The sequence below is a fragment of the Perognathus longimembris genome, chromosome 25, assembly GCF_023159225.1.
Source record: "Perognathus longimembris pacificus isolate PPM17 chromosome 25, ASM2315922v1, whole genome shotgun sequence".
Lineage (NCBI taxonomy): Eukaryota > Metazoa > Chordata > Mammalia > Rodentia > Heteromyidae > Perognathus > Perognathus longimembris.
In genome coordinates, this window is record NC_063185.1 from 17,093,311 (window position 1) to 17,109,501 (window position 16,191).

General features: G+C 57.1%; 1 protein-coding gene and 5 non-coding genes across 6 annotated transcripts; 2 read left to right on the plus strand and 4 right to left on the minus strand.

The window, feature by feature from the left end:
• Positions 1–2,337: 2,337 nt before the first annotated feature.
• Positions 2,338–6,780, minus strand: Trim7 (tripartite motif containing 7). Its single transcript, XM_048334027.1, is given in 8 exon segments — positions 2,338–2,889; positions 3,230–3,265; positions 3,506–3,621; positions 4,056–4,078; positions 4,578–4,808; positions 5,310–5,405; positions 6,146–6,283; positions 6,285–6,780. Coding segments are annotated over 8 exon segments (1,551 nt in total). The 5' UTR covers positions 6,684–6,780; the 3' UTR covers positions 2,338–2,377.
• A 3,419-nt stretch (positions 6,781–10,199) lies between these two features.
• Positions 10,200–10,271, plus strand: Trnaa-ugc. The gene has a single exon. It is a non-coding gene; the product is annotated as a tRNA-Ala (tRNA).
• Positions 10,272–10,666: 395 nt separating this feature from the next.
• On the plus strand, positions 10,667–10,739 carry Trnak-cuu. The gene has a single exon. It is a non-coding gene; the product is annotated as a tRNA-Lys (tRNA).
• Positions 10,740–11,199: 460 nt separating this feature from the next.
• Trnav-aac lies at positions 11,200–11,272 on the minus strand. Its single transcript has one exon. It is a non-coding gene; the product is annotated as a tRNA-Val (tRNA).
• Positions 11,273–11,836: 564 nt separating this feature from the next.
• Trnak-cuu lies at positions 11,837–11,909 on the minus strand. Its single transcript has one exon. It is a non-coding gene; the product is annotated as a tRNA-Lys (tRNA).
• Positions 11,910–12,321: 412 nt separating this feature from the next.
• Trnav-cac lies at positions 12,322–12,394 on the minus strand. The gene has a single exon. It is a non-coding gene; the product is annotated as a tRNA-Val (tRNA).
• Between the last annotated feature and the right edge of the window lie 3,797 nt (positions 12,395–16,191).

The following is a 16,191-nucleotide window of genomic DNA, read 5'->3' on the forward strand; positions in this document are numbered from 1 at the left end:
ACCCTGGTCTGCCCGTGGCCCGGAGGAGGCCACCCCAAAGGGAAGGGCAGGACCTCGTCCCGGAGATCACAGGGTGTCGGGCCCACAGGTCACAGACTTGGACGTGGTGACCCAGTCTGCCCTGTAGTTCCCTTGAGGCCAAGTGAACGGGGTCACCGGTTGGTCCCTGGAGGCCCTGTGGTCCTAATGCCCTGTGAGAATCTGGTGACGAATCTGGGCCTTCTCCTGCATTTGGGTGCGGTGAGACAGACCGGTTGAGCCAGACTCTGGGCTCTCTGAGCTCTTAGATGCCCAAAGGCTAGGAGGCGGGAACTCCTCCTTCTCACACAAACTGTGTCCTTCAAGCCAGCACCAAGCTACCTACTGTCCAAGAAACAGCATGCCGCCTTCTTGTTTAAGTGTTACAGTAACTGTAATTGTTGCAGTAACTGCAATTCCATTTCTCCCATTCTGTAAACCTGTGTGTGGTTACTCCACAAGCACACGTGGCCATAGACACACAGCCACACCCACAAACACCAAAGCTAGAAATACGCTACAACCCCAGACCTGTCACCAAACGCCCCACTCCTGTGACCTGTCCTGTGGTGTTGGATAGAGTTGTCAAGTGGTGCAAAGGGAATTGTGATAACCAGAAAGCGATACCAGCCCAGATAGCATTCCGGATGATTTCTGTCAGCAGTTGAATGTTAGAAAAAGGTTTTGTTTGTGTAAATAAGTGATGTTCAAATACATGGCTTGGCTGTGGTGTTCTAGACGATTCTCTCCACACATGAACAAGACCCAGGGTTTGACCTTTGGATTGCGCTGTAAGCTGAAAGTTATCACTTTGATCTTAGACTGAAGACGTGATAGCAAAAATCCAAAGTCTTGAGTGGACCTGACCTCAACCCACAGAGCACAGGACTGCCTGATTCCATGTTAACTGAGTCTGCCTCTAACTCAGTGTCCTGCCTGCCTCACAGCATGGAGGGCAGCACATCATCCTTCTAAACAACCTGTGCAGGTTAGAGAGAAGAATCTTAAGTCCAAACCTAGCCCTGGCTTCCATACCAAGTTTCAACCTGCCAACCCACATCCCCCCCAAATCTAGGATTCAAATCTATGTCCCCCCTTGCCTTAAAACAAAGCAAAGAACACATGCTCGCTCACTCCAGCATACACTCTTGCCCAGACTTGCCCTGTAACCACACTGGAGAGTTAAGAATGAATCCAGCACCCCCAGAGATAGAAGCATCATCTATATTTCCCTCTCCCACATCCCTTCCCAGGGGGAGCCATGAGCAGGGAGAAGTCCAGCAGTGAGTTCCCAGAAGCTGAGACCTTCAGAAGCTCCAACAGCGAGGCCTGGCCCGGCTGAGCAGGCCTTTAGCACCAGAATGCCCTGCCATTGACATAGGTTTGGCAAGTTGACAAAAGGGTTTGTCGGGAACATGTTTGTGCTCTGTGCCTGTCTATGCTGGCTGTATCTGTTTTTTTTTTTTTTTTTTCAAAACAAAACAAAAAAACCAACAACAAGTGTCATCGTTAACATTTCAGAATTCCAGAACCCTGGAATTCCTTACCCAAGAGGCATTGCGCTCTTGGAAAAATGGGAGGGCAGAATCTGTGTCCCTCTGGGGAGTTAGTAGGTGACAGACTGGGGGCAGCTGGATCCACAGGGCTTGGGTCCCAGTCGGCAGCAGAGGGGGCAGCTGTCAAGAAGGCAAAAGGACAGGGAAGCGGGCTGGCCCAGGGCCAAGCCTCACACCTTTGCAACAGGTCCGCAGACGCCCTGTCCCCGGGAAGCCGCGGCCCTTGTCAATCAGGGCACCCAGCTGGCGGGATAGGAATCAGGCCTGCGGGCGGCGGGCTCCGTCCTCCCAGGCGGCCCTCCTACCCGGGTCAGGCCCCACCCACGGGAGCCTCCATGACTGCAAAGAGGCTGCAAGACTCCGGGCGGGGCCCTTTGCCCAGTTGGCTTGACGGGGAGAGTCAATTCTTCAATTGCTCTCTTCCCTTGTATTCCCGCACCCAGGCTTGAACTCAGAGCCTGCGCACCGGTGCGTCCTCAGCTTTGTCACGCGAGGCTGGTGCTCTACCACTTGGGCCACGGCTCCACTTTGGGATTTTTTTATTCCCCCCCTGAGATGAATCAGAAAATGATAGAGCTAAGAGATGGGGCGTCAGCTGGCTCCCCACTTGCACTCCTGAGATGGGTAGCTAGGGCGAGAGGCAGGCTCCATTGCTTTGCACGCTGGGCCCTGTCCCAGGTCCCCGGGGCCTGGGCATCGGGGGGGGGGGAAGCGTGGAGGGCAGACACCCCCACCCCACCCCATCCCCCCACCCCCCCACCCCCGGGAGGACGCAGGAGGGGCCCGGGCGGGCGCCCCGCCCTTCAAGGCCAGATGCGCAGGTAGGTGCCGGTGGAGCAGACGGAGAAGAGGGGGAAGACGCGCTCCTGGAAGTTGACGCGGAAGGTGTAGAGGTGGCGCAGGCCGTCGGCCGCGTAGAAGGACACGGCCCCGACCTCCAGGTCCAGGGCCACCCTGACGCGGGACAGCGGCCCGCAGCGCAGGGGCGTGCGCTCGGGGCTGGTGACGGCCCAGTACTGGCCGCCGTGCAGCTGCAGCGCCCAGACGCCCTCCTCGGGGGTGAAGGGCGTCAGGCCGCGGCGCCGCACGCTCTCGCGGGCCACGCCGAACGCCCAGCCGTCCTGGGCGCCCACCTCCACCTCCCAGTGGTGGCGCCCGGACGCGAAGCCGCACGACGCCAGCACCCGCGTGTTGGTGTCGAAGCGCCGCGGGTGGCTGGGCAGGTCCTGCGCGCGCGGCCCCAGGCGCACGCTCTTCAGATCCAGGGACAGCAGCAGCCGGGGGTTCGCCGTGTCCGGGTCCAGGGTGAGCTCCACTGGGGAGGGAGACAGACGGACGGGCCGTCGACGGGCGGACTCAGGCGAGGACCCACCCTCTGCGCCCCCCCCCCAGCCCTTCCCATCTACCGTCTCTTTTGGCTTCACCCCCCATCCCCCGAGGGGGGGGACTGCAGGAGATTGAGTGGCATCCGGATGATTCCCCCCGCCCCCCCCAAATCTCAGTGTCCTGAGGCCCAGGCACTCCTGCTTGACTGCCCCCCCCCCGGGTCACAGTGACCCCGCTGAGGTGCCCCAAGGGCAGAAGAAACCAACCGCACACAGGGCCCAGAGACACCGCCCCAGGCGCTCACACTCCCAACCACGGGGCTGCTGTACCTTTCTCTTCCTTCTCCAGCTCTCCCTGAAGATCCTCTGGGGAGAAACAAAATAGAGGGGTGGGTGAACGATGCCCCTCGCCCCACATGGACGCACCGTCAGGCTCATTGGGGACCCAGAGGCTGAGCGTCGCTGTGTAAGCACAGGGCCCAGTTCATGGAGGACCAGGCGAGTGCAAGATGGGCATGGATTCCCCAGTATTCCATCTCCTCCCACTGTGACCCCTTCCTCCCACCTCCCCTGTTTGACCCCCAATACATCATCCTCAGGTCCTACCTTTGAACTTCGTCAGCAGCCCTTTGAAGACAAAAGTCTTGAGAGAAATATTCCAGACTTTGTTCTTCATCTCAGAGGAGACTGTGGTTGGCTTGGGACCAGCGACATTGCTACACCTGCACGACAGGGGTTGTATAGAAAGCCCAAGAACCCCATCCTGCTATCACTGACTGAGTGAGGACAATCAGCTCAGAGCTACCTGAAGCGCTTGGTCACCAGTCTGTGTCTCTAGTGGGTGGAGAAGCTGTTGGGGGGGGGGGCATTGTGGAAGGAAGTTAGGTCATTGGAGCCTCATCCTTGAAAGGGATATGGGACCCTGAACTCTCCTGTATCTTTTCCTCTCGATTCACCTTCCAGCTCCTTCCAGAAAGACATGGACAAGGGAAAGAGGGGCCAGACAGGTGAGCATTTGCCTCAGAAAGTACAGAGGTGAGGAAGTAAGGATAGGATCAGGAGGTGAGAGACGGGTATGGAGATGAAGAGAGAGAGCTCAGTGGAAAAGCCAAAGAGCCAGGCTCAAAGGATCCAAAGAACCATTAAGTTTACTCACTTGTTTAATGCGGTTTTGAATTCCTAGAAGGAAAGATGGAAGAGAGCCAGGTCAGAGAGCATCAGACAATCTCCATTCATTTTTTCCCCCCTTTTCTTTTCTTGTTCTTTCTTTCTTTTTTCCCCTTAGTCCTGGGGCTTGAACTCAGGGCCTGGGCACTGTCCCTGAACTTCTTTTGCTCAAGGATAGCACTACCAGATGAGCTACAGTGCCACCTCCAGCTTTTCCTGTGTATGTGGTACTGAGGAATCCAGCCCAGGGCTTCATGCGCGCTAGACAAGCACCCTACCACTAAGCCGCATTCCCAGCCCGCCTTTCTTTTTCTTTTCTTGCTTTCTTTCGTGTGTGTGTGTGTGTGTGTGTGTGTGTGTGTGTCCTGAAACTTGAACTCAGGGCCTGGGCACTGTCCTTGAGGTTTTTTTTTGCTCAAGGCTAGCACTCTAGCACTTGAGTTCTTGGAGATAAGAGTCTCCTTGACTTTCCTGCCCTGGCTGGCTTTGAACCACGATACTCAGCTCTCACCTGGAGGAAGTCGAGGTCAGGTTTCTGAGCTGTCTCCTGGATCTGGCTGCTGAGCTTGGAGAGGACAGTGATCTCAGCCCCGAGCTGCGCCAGGTTCTCATTCTGCTTCTGTGTCACCTCCCGGGACAGCTCTTCCAGCCGGCCCAGGAGGCGACCCTCCTGCTCCACCAGGAAAGCTCTCAGCCCCTGGAACTCAGCCCCAACCTTCTCTTTCTCCGTGGCCATCTGCATCTGTCCCAAGAGAAGTTGGGGGGCATTTGGACTGGGAGGGCTCTAAAGGAGAGGCTCATCCTCCTCATGGTTTTGGGGATCAGGGATTCAGGCATATGTGCACACTTATGCACACCTATTGTAAACACCCTAATTCAGTACGGGACATGACCCATCCTTTTGGCTTCCCTTGCCCCACAATGTGGGGTGCTTCTTTAGGCTTTGCTACCTACACGAAGTCTAGGTAGACTAGCATAACTGTCCATTGGAGTTTTCCACCCTTGTTAACATTTGACAGTTGGGTTTTTTTGGCGGTAGCGGTGATTTTTTTTTTGGGGGGTTGGTTCCTTGGAGGTAAAAGTCTCACAGATTTTCCTGCCTGGGCTGGCTTTGAACCTCAGATCTCAGCTACTGAGTAGCTAGGATGACAAGCGTGGGTTGCCAGTGCAGGACTTCCCATTATCTTTCTGAAATCCACCATGCTGTTCCAACACCACCCTCCGGCAGAGCCCTGGGGCTCACCAGGAGCTCCTTGCCCTCCTTCTCTTCCGTAGACCGGAACACCTCATAGTCTTCCAGCTCCTTCCTCAGGACCTTCAGCCTGGAATCCAAGAGCTCCTGCGGACACAAAAGGAGACCCTCAGCCCGGTGCCCGCAGCTCACCCGTCAACCCAGCTACCCAGGAGGCTGAGATCGGATGGTCATGGCTTGAAACCAGCCTGGCAAGAAAGTCTGTGAGACTCTTATCTCCATGAAATATTACCCCACCCCTCCAAAAAAAAAAAAAAAGCTGGAAATAGAGCTATGGCTCACACACACACACACACACACACACACACACACACACACACACACACACACACACACACACACAAAGGAGGCACTGCCTGGGGAAAGATTCTAGATCCCCTCAGACAGTGCCTGCTTGTGTAGGGCCATTTGTCTTGTTCTCTCCTCTAACTCTCCTTCTGAGCACCAGGGAGCCCCCCACCCCACCCCACCCCACCCCGGGTGCCAGGGCCAGAGCAGGAGAGAAACACAGGAGAGGAGCCGTGCGCCACCAGTCTCTGCACACAACCAGGCCCCGGGAATGAATCCGAAGCCTCCCCCTTGGCACAGGCAGCGGCCTTGGCACACAGACTCTGCAGGCACTCCCTTTAATCCAGGAACCACACAGCCCCTCCCTGCAGGAACTTTCTCGATGTGAGGACATGGGTGGGGGGGGGGGTTGACAAAGCTCAGCCCTCCCCCCACCATCAGTGCTGGGTGGTGGGGAGAGGAGGCCGGGGCTCCCCGGCGTGGGGGGGTGGGGGGAGATGCTGGATTCGAACCCAGGGCCTCGGCGCGCGCGCGCTCACCTTGCCTTCCTGCACGGCCTCGTCGAGGGGCAGCACGGCGTGCGCGCGGTGCTCGCGGGCGCGGTCGCACACCACGCAGATGGCGCGCCCGTCGTCCTGGCAGTAGAGCTTCAGCGGCTCCCCGTGGAGGGCGCAGCGCCCGGGGGCGCGCCGCCGCCGCCGCGGGGGGGGAGGTCTCGGGCGCCGTCTCCGGGGCCCCCCGCTTCCCGGCGGGGGCCGGGGCCGGGCCGAGGCGCCGGAGCAGCGCGGCCATGGCGGCCAGCGGCCGGTTGGGCCGCAGGTGCGCGGGGCGCGCGGGCTCCCGGCACTGCGGGCAGGGCAGCGGGCCCGGCGGGAGCCCCGACGGCGCGCGGGCGCCCGTGCGCTCCCAGCAGCGCGTGATGCAGGCGCGGCAGAAGCTGTGGCCGCACTCGACCGACACGGGCTCCCGGAACAGCTCCAGGCAGATGGAGCAGGTCGCCTCGCCCTGCAGCTCCGCCGCCAGCGCCAGCGCCTCGGGCCCGGCGCCCGGGCTGCTCCAGGGGCCCAGGCCCGCCATGGCGCGCCCCGCTTCCCCCCGGTTCGTGGGGTGGGGGGGGGGACCTCGCGGAGGCCCCGGGGGAACCCTGCCGTCCGGCCGCCGCCGCCGATCGGTGGAGGGTGGATCGCAGCGGGGGGGGGGGGCGGCCCCGGCGTGGCCTCCGGGGACCCGCGGGGAGGGACGGGGCGGGGCGGGCGCACGCCCCGCCGGGAGACGCGGTGCCCGCGGACGGGTGGCACCCAGGCCGCCGCCCTGCGCTCCCGCCCGCGGCCCGGCGATCCTCCCCCTCGGCGGCCCCGCTCCCTCCGGCTCCCCGAGGCCGCCCTCCCCCCACAACGGGCGGCGACAGGTGGGCGCGCGAGCCCCGGGGGCGAGGGCGACCCCGCACGGCCCCCGGGCGCAAGGCCTGGCGCCTGGGCCGCGGTGTCGGGTTCTCCGGGCGCCGGGTCAGCCTGGCACCGGGCGTTGGGCTAAACTTAGCGTCTGGAATCTGGGGCCCCCCCAACCCCCTCCCCCCCCAAGCACGGCCTCCCGTCCACTTCGGTGAGATCCCCTGCAAATGGCCTCTCCTCTATTTTTTTAATGTATTTGGGGTTCTTCCCTCCTCCAACCCCACAGTGTGGGGGGGGGGGACGGAGGGGGGCGAGCATGCGTCTCTTCTCTATCCAGCTGGTATCCGGGGACCCCCCTCCCTCTCCACAGGGGCTGCTTCCATGTCCTCTGCCCAGGTCCCCTCTGGAGGCCACGCCTGAGGGGTCAGGAGCTACCCTCCCAGAGATGGTGTCGTCCCCCCCCCCCTCCTCAATCTGGGGTTTCCCACTTCCTTCTTCGCCTCCTGTGGTTTTCTGCCCTTCTCCCTGCCCCTGGCACAAGTCTACATTTGCCACCTTCTGTCTACAGTGGTTACCTTGTGATCGCTTCCATTTTCTGGACGCCAACACGCCAGGGGCTGATGACCCCACCCCCCGCAACCCTCTGCTATTGCACACCCATAAAGAAAAATGGAATCCTAGCGACTCAGGAGGCTGAGATGTGAGGATCACGGTGCCAAGTCAGCCAGGGCAGGAAATGTCGGTGACACTCTCATCTGCCATTCACCACCAAAGAACTGGAAGTGGCACTCACTCGGGCTCAGAGTGGTAGAACTGCTAGCCTTGAGTGAAGAAAAGGCTCAGGGACAGCGCTCAGATCCTGGAGTTCAAACCCTGACAGAAGAAAAGAAAAGAAGAAAAAGGGATCCGTGCCATTTGCAGAACAATGGATGCGACTGGAGGCGCCGCAAGCCATTGGCCAGGCCGTTGCTAGCGGCTCCCACCTGTCATCCTGCCTACTCCGGAGGCTGAGAGCGGAGGATCTCAGTGGGAAGCCAGCCCGGGCAGGAACATCCCAGACACTCTTCTCTCTAATAAACCTGGAAAATACAGGAAGCGGAGCGGTGGCTCAAGAAGCAAAAGAGCAAGAGAGTTCAGGGACAGCACCCAGGCACAAAACAAAACGATTTCATGTTTTCACTCACAGGTAGAAGTTAGATCTAAAAGAGGTACATATTTATATGGACACATACGTGCATATTGATGCAGAACCTGAATCTAATGAAGGGGCTATTTAGGAAGAGAAGGGGGGGGTGGGAGGGAAATGGGAAAAATAGAAGGTGAATGACGTTGAAATACATTGCAGGCACATATAAAAACAGCAGGGTAAACCACCAGGAAACCCTAGGGGGTTGGGAGGGTGGGGGAAAGAATATGGTAGAACTCCTAGGCATCTATCCTGAACAGCAGGTCCCAAGATATCAAAAAGACATTTGTACTTCCATGTTTATCGCGGCACAATTCACAATAGCCAAAATATGGAAACAACCCAGATGCCCCTCCACAGACAAATGGATCCAAAAAATATGCTAACTATACACAATGGAATACTACATAGCGATTAGGAATGGTGAGATATTGTTATTCGCAGGGAAATGGTCAGAATTCGAACAAATAATGTTGAGCGAGACAAGCCTAGAACACAGAAAACAAAGGGGCATGATCTCCCTCATATATGACTGTTAAGAAGGGGTGACGGAGAGACAGTGGAGACCAGGTCTGTGAAACCAAAAACTGCTTGTCAAATGGTATTTCCCACAGGATTGGGTCAGCGACCCAACATTATGTAACTAAAACCAAACAACTACTCAACATATAAAGGTCAAAAATTGACTGCTCAGTGGAATACAATAGCTCAAAAGCTACGTATTTACGTTCATATAAGACTACTGTCGACATATGGTCTAATATCGACATTACATTTAAAGCCCTAGGCGAATTTTCTTGGGCGTGGCCACGTGGCTACTGTATATGTTCTTGGTACACTGTGTATTGTATATATGTCTACCTGACCTAGAGAAGGGAAAGAAAAACAGGGTGTAAGATATCACAAGAAATGTACACACTGCCCTACTATGTAACTGTACCCTATTTGCACAACACCTTGTCAAAAAATTTGTGTTTAATTAATAAATAAATTAAAAAAAAGAATATGGTAGAAATAGATTGGTTGCACTTATGAAAATAGAACAATGGAATCAAATTATTTGGGGAAGTGGGGGAAGTCGGGGACAGCCACAACAAAAGCGATTGACCAGAATAGGTTGTAAACACACGTGAAAATGTAACAATAACCCCCCCCATAGCTAATGTATACTATTTTTTAAGTTTTTATTTACTTTTAGAATAAAGCTAATGTCCTTCTCCTTTGTGCTAACTCCATTCCAGCCACGTGGGCCTCCTTGACAGAGTTACAGGTGAGAAGGACCCCCTGGCCTGGTGGAGATTGCTCTCACTGTTGGATGATTCCTCCTGATTCTGGTCTGTCTCACTTCCCAGCTCCTCTTGTTGCTGGGTCATGCTGTCAATGAGACCTACCTTGGTACACACAGTGTTTAAAACCTCCTTTGTGAGGTGTAACTTCTCTGAGCATTTAAAATATTACTTATTCAAAAAAAAACTCCAGGAAATTGAAACACGTTTGTTGTTGTTGGTGGTGGTGGTAGTGGTGTTTGCTTTTATTTAGGGTTTTTTCCTTCTTCTAAGGGGGACACAGAAAGGGAGGGAGAAGGGGCGAATCAATGCAATCATGCTATTTTCAATACACACTATGTGGAAAATGATCGATGCAACTTGTGGGCAGGGGTGGAAAGGGGAAACTGGGGGAGGGGGGTGAATAAAGGAAAGGGTGATATTGCCCTCCCCAAAAGGAATGTACTCGTTACCAGACTTACAAAATGCTAGCTCCTCTGTACCACACCTTAATAATGACAAGAAAGTCCCCTAAAATTAAAAAAAAAAACACCTTTGTTATGTTCCTTCATGGCTGAAGTGTCAGATAAAAGGAAAAAAAGTCTCACGCAACACTTAGAAAACCATCTGGTGTGAACCAACTGCGCAACTCTCGGCTTTGCGGTCTGCGCGTGCGCAAGCTCACATCAGCGCAGCCCTGAGCGCGGCGAGGACCAAGTAGGGCCCTTTCAGACAGCAGGAGAGCGTGAGCGGGGATGTAGCTCAGTGGTAGAGCGCATGCTTTGCATGTATGAGGCCCCGGGTTCGATCCCCGGCATCTCCACTAGTTTTTTCTTTCTTTGCGCTGTGACTTTTTTTCTTTCTCCTCCTTCCAAGTTTTAAAATATTAGCCGAACTTTGCAGCGCATCGGGGGAAAGTTCCAGAGGGTAGAATCTACCGAGCCACAAAAAAAGAGTCCGCCCGGAGACGAACTCCCCGTCCCCACCCCGGCCTTCTCCTCCGCCTGCGCGGCTAACATGGCGGGCGCGTTCGCCCCACGAGGAAAAGCGTCTAGAGAGCGCAGAAAGCGGGGGGCCGTGGAGGGGCGGGCTGGGAGCGCCGAGCCCGGGGCGGGGGGTCACCCCGCGGTGCCGAAAAGGCGGAATAGAGCTGGACGCCCGAACGTGAGCCCTTGCCTGAGCTTCAAGAAGGAGTCTGTGGGCAGGTTGAATCCAAGCGCCCGGCTAGCTCAGTCGGTAGAGCATGAGACTCTTAATCTCAGGGTCGTGGGTTCGAGCCCCACGTTGGGCGGTTGCGTCTACCTTTTAGTCCTAAGCAATGATGGGAGCTCGTGGCGATTCCTCCACGGTCGGAAGAGTGAATGAAGCTCGCTCGGCGGCGGTCGGTGGGCAAAGCACAGCCGAGCAAGTCGAGCTCGCTAAGCAGCTGCCCTGGGTACAGCTTGACCGGCCTGTCGACCCCGGCGATGATGCCCCGGCTTAGCTCCGGGCGTGTTTAGGTTGCACACGTACTGCTTCCTCCCTTGAAAACGAACCTCCTTCGAGGTCACAATGGGGATGAGGGAAAAGATTCTGACCTACCCCGTCTGTCACCATGTTTGTTTTCTCTCCTCCCAGGAAGCCCTGGGGCCCAGGCCTGGCTGTCTTCTTTCCGCCTTCCCGACATCAGGAACTGAAAATTCCTGGATCTAAACTTACTGGGAAAGAGCAAAAAGGGGGGCAAAAAAAAAAAAAAAAGCTGAAGCCACCAGTGTTTCCGCCCGGTTTCGAACCGGGGACCTTTCGCGTGTTAGGCGAACGTGATAACCACTACACTACGGAAACTCACGGCTCGGGGCCTGGCCATCGCGGCTTAAAAAGCTACTTGGGCCCCGCCCTGTCCCGGGTTCCAGGATCTCAATTCTTCGTGGGGACGGACGCGCCCCGCACTCAGATGCGAGCGGCGCACCGCGTCCTCCACTGCCTCCTCCGCGGGATTCTAGGCGCGGCTCCTGGGCGGGCCGGGCCGGGGCGGGATAGGGTGGAGGTGCGGTGGGGATGGAGGTGGGGATGGGATGGGGTGCGGTCGGGGTGGGAGTGGGATGGGATGGGGGTGGGGTAGGGGTCGGGGTGTGACGACTGCACAAGCCCAGCCGTTACGTGGAGGTGGGCGGCCGCGGAGGGGGCCCGCGGAGCGGGAGGGTGCGGGCTGGGGGTGGGGGGCCGGGCGGACGCGGTGGCGTCGCGTTCCCTGCACGGCCACCTAAAGGAAATGTTGAGTTTAAAGTAAGAAGGAGCGGCTGGGGTGCAGGGGGACGAGGGCGCGTCCGCCCCCCTCGGTTCCCTTCGGCTCGTCGTCACCCCACAGTGAACTTCCCTCGAGGCCATATCATTGGAGAAAAGTACAACCGCCCAACGTGGGGCTCGAACCCACGACCCTGAGATTAAGAGTCTCATGCTCTACCGACTGAGCTAGCCGGGCGCCGGACTTGTCCTTGCCCGACAGCCCTCAAGGGAGCAGCGGCGGCGGCGGAGGCGGCGGCGGCTGGCCGCGGGTTCCCGGGCGCGCATGCGCGGAGCCGTCCCCGCGGGACTGCAGGGAGAAGCCTGCCGCACGCCGGGTCCGTCCTCGCCGCCGGGGCGGGGGTGGGGCCAACGCGCGCGGACCGAGCCCGGGCTCGGGCAAGGCGGCGCCTGGGATCCCCACGAGAGGAGCCGACCCCAGGAGACGGGGTACAGGGGCGCGCTGCCCCTTGGCCCTGAGCCGCGGGCCTGGCTCCGCCTCCAACCATCCCGCAAAACACCGCCACGCGTGCGCGCAGGTCTCGGCTCCCACGCGACGACCACCGGGGACGCGAGGAGAGTGGGGAAGACGGAAGAAAAAGACACTCAAGTGTTCCCGCCCGGTTTCGAACCGGGGACCTTTCGCGTGTGAGGCGAACGTGATAACCACTACACTACGGAAACCGCGCTGCGCGGCCTCCTCCCCGGCGGCTTTCGGAAGCTCCGCGGCCGCCACGGGACTGGCGCTTGGGGGCGCTGCACCGCCGGGGCCGCGCTTCCCTGCCGGCTTCGTGCTGCCTGGGCGGAGCGCCGATTCCTGCTTGGGCTGGCTTCGAACCGCCATCCTCAGATCCCAGCCTCCTCAGCGGCTCTCCCTACGGGAAATGAGGCGCCGGGGACCAGCGTGGAGCCGAAGCAAGAGCCCCAGAGGAGCTGCCGGGTGGTCCCCGTGGACAACTCCCTTCTTACCCCCCCAGGGATAACTTTACCCCCCCCATGGACAACTCCCTTCTTACCCCCCCATGGACAACTCCCTTCTTACCCCCCCCCATGGATAAGTCCCTTTTACCCTCCCATGGATAACTCCCTTCTTACCTCCACCCCCAGGATAAAGTGCCACAGGTCTTGGCACTTAAAGGAGGCCCCTAACACAGCAACCCACGGCCCCTAAACCCCTGCACCCAGTTTTGGGGGTGGGGGGGAACCTGAAGAAGACCTCTTAATGCCCCCTCCCTACCACTCCCCTTCCCCATCTCCTCAGGACCTGCTGACTCAGGGCCCTGGCCACTAAGGGCGGTGGTCCGTCCCCCCCTCCCCACCCATGAGACAGGAAATCAGCCTCTCCAGGACTGGCCTTTCACTCCCAGTGACTCTACAACCGGAGAAAGCAGAATGCCGAATTTTCTCGCAAGCCCACTCATTTGGCTATCGTATATAGGATTCATCAGGAAAAGGCTGAGCCCCCTGCTGCATTTCTGGAAAGGCTCGTGGAAGCGTATAGACAGTATATCCCATTAAACCCCGGAGCAGAAGAGAACAGGGCTGCCGTCATCATGAATTTTGTTAATCAAGCAGCACCAGACATCAAGAGAAAGTTGCAGAGGATAGAAGATTTGGAGGGAAAGACTTTACAAGATCTACTAGCAATAGCCCAGAGAGTCCACAATACTAGGGATGCCCCAGAAGATAAACAAATAAAGGCTACAAGGGAGATAGATGACTAGAGTCCTAGTAGCTGCAATAGGAGGCAATACTGAGATGCCCACCCACGAGAAAAGAAACCATCCAAAAGTATGAGACCAGAACTGCAGAAGAACCAGTGTAACCACTGTTAAGAATTAGGCCACCCGTTGAGGGATTGTCCAAAGAAAAAGGGAAGCCCCAAGTTAAGAGAGGAGCCCCTACTGTAATACGATCGGGCATGGAATACATCATTGCCCCGTGTACTGGGTGGAGGACTGCCCTAGTCTACCCCACCCGAGGAAGGATAAGGGTGATACCCAAGAGCTCCGCCCTACAGGGATATTTGTTGCAGGAACTGGAGACTTCAGTGGTTAGGAGAGACGGGGTTCGGCTCCCCTCCCTGAGCCCAGGGTAACCCTCAAGGTGGAGGGGACTCTAATGGAATTTCTGGTGGATACTGGAGCACAACATTCTGTCCTGTTAAAATCCCACGGTAAATTATCCAACACAGTTTCCCGGGTGCCAAGGAGCCATGGGGATGAATCAGTACTCAGGGACTACCCGAAGAACGGTGGCTCTTGGCGTGGGCCGGGTATCCCGCTGGTGTATGGTCATCCCTGGGTGCTCTTACCCATTATTGGCATTATTGGGCCAAGACTGACTTACCAAATTGGGAGCTCAAATTCACTTGAACCTGGGGTGGGGTCGGGGGGGCGCTTCAGTCCTGGATTCCGAAGGGCGTCCCATTCAAGTGACGGGGGGGGGGGGGGGATGGCAAGACATCCAACCAGCGATCTTCACAGAGCTGAAACCAGGGGCTGACCCAGTTCGGGTCGGGCAGTACCCCCCATGGACATGGAAGCTCGAATGGGGCCTAGGAAAAGCGGGGATACTCCCGACCCTGCCAGTCAGCCTGGAACACGCCCTTATTGCCAGTCCGGAAACCCCAATCTAATGACTACCGGCCAGTACAGGATTTAAGAGAAGTAAATAAACGGGTAATGGACACCCACCCCACGGTGCCTAACTCTTACACCCTCCTGAGCTCCCTGCCTCCGAGTCACTGTCTTAGATCTTAAAGATGCTTTTTCTTCAGCCCGCCACTCGCTCCCAAGAGCCAAAAGTTGTTTGCCTTCCAATGGACGGATGTGGAAGAGGGCATAAACGGGCAGCTAACCTGGACCGGGCTGCCCCAAGGATTCAAGAACCCTCCAACCATCTTTGATGGGGCACTCCATGAGGATATAGGTGAGTTCAGACCAAAACACCCTGAGCTAACTCTCCTGCAGTACGTGGTGGATGACTGTGAATAGCTGCAGAGACCCACAAGCAATGTAGTCGGGGTACGGGAGATCTGCTACGGACTCTTGGGAGCCTCGGGTACCGAGCCTTGGACGAGAAGGCTCAGATCCACAAACCAGAGGTCACCTACTTGGGGCACCTGTTCAAGGAAGGGCAGAGGTGGCTAACCCAGGCGAGAAAAGAAACTGTACCCCAGACCCACCCAGAGGCAAGTAAGGGAGTTTCTGGGACCCGCCGGCTTCTGCCGCTTGTGGATCTCGGGGTTCGCCGAATTAGCCAAGCCCTTCTACAAGGCCACCAAAGAAGGACAGCCCTTCAAATGGACAGAGAATAGAAGAGAAAGACTTGCCTTGCTGTCTGCCCCAGGACTCGGACTTCCAGATGTATCCAACCCCTCCCACTTACTCATGGATGAGAGTAGAGGAGTGGCAAGAGGCGTCCTAACCCAATATGTGGGACCGTCGAAGAGACGTGTAGCATCTCTGTCCAAAAACACCTGGATCCAGTGGCAGCCAGATGGGTGTCCTGCTTGAGGATGAGTGCAATAGAAGCTGCTGACAAACTGACCGTGGGTCAGGAGCTACGCATAACCACTCCCCATGCTGTGGAAGGAATCCTGAAGCAGAACTCATCAGCAAGGACTGTGTGGCCGAACCCAGTCAGAGTTACATTCCAGGCACCACCCACCTTCCACCCGGCTGCTCCGCTGCCCGGTCCGGACTTGGAAACTCCTCTACATGACTGCGCGGACATCCCGGTCCAGATCCACAGCATCCGAGCGGATCAGCCTCTGGCGGACTCGGACGGTAGCAGCTTCACCCGAGAAGGCCCAGAGGTAGGCAGGGGCAGCGGCGACCACAGAGGCAGGCGTGGTGGGGGCTGAATCCCTCCCCACGGGGACATCCGCCCAGAAAGCTGAGCTGGTGGCATTGACCCAAGCATTAACGCTGGGTAAAAATCGGAAACTGACTGTGGACACCGACAGCAGGTGCGCCTTTGCCACTGCTCATGCGCCATTTATAAGGAGAGGGGCCTTCTGACAGCGGAAGAAAGATGATGGTTACTCTTCCGGACCCTGCTCCAAGAAGATCTGGACTGGATTAGGAGACTGCCTATGTCCCGCCGCCCCTTGGGAAAAGAATGGTATGTGGGGGCTGAAAATAAAATTATTTTACCTGAAAAACTAGGAGAACAATTGTTGCTTAAAATACATCACACCACTTATCTAGGCACCAGAAGGGTGCAAGACCTCCCGAGACACGCTAAAATAAAGATCAAAAATGCCAGTTCCAAAGTTGAACATATTGTAGCCCATTGCAGAGCTTGCCAACTAACTAATACAGGACAAAACCAACCCAGGAATCCCACAACGGGGAAACAAACGGGGAGCGTACTGGGAAGTGGACTTCACTGAGGTAAAACCCGGAAAGTAGGGGTACAAGTATTTGCTAGTCTTTGTGGATACTTTTTCAGGCTGGGTGGAGGCCTTTCCCAAC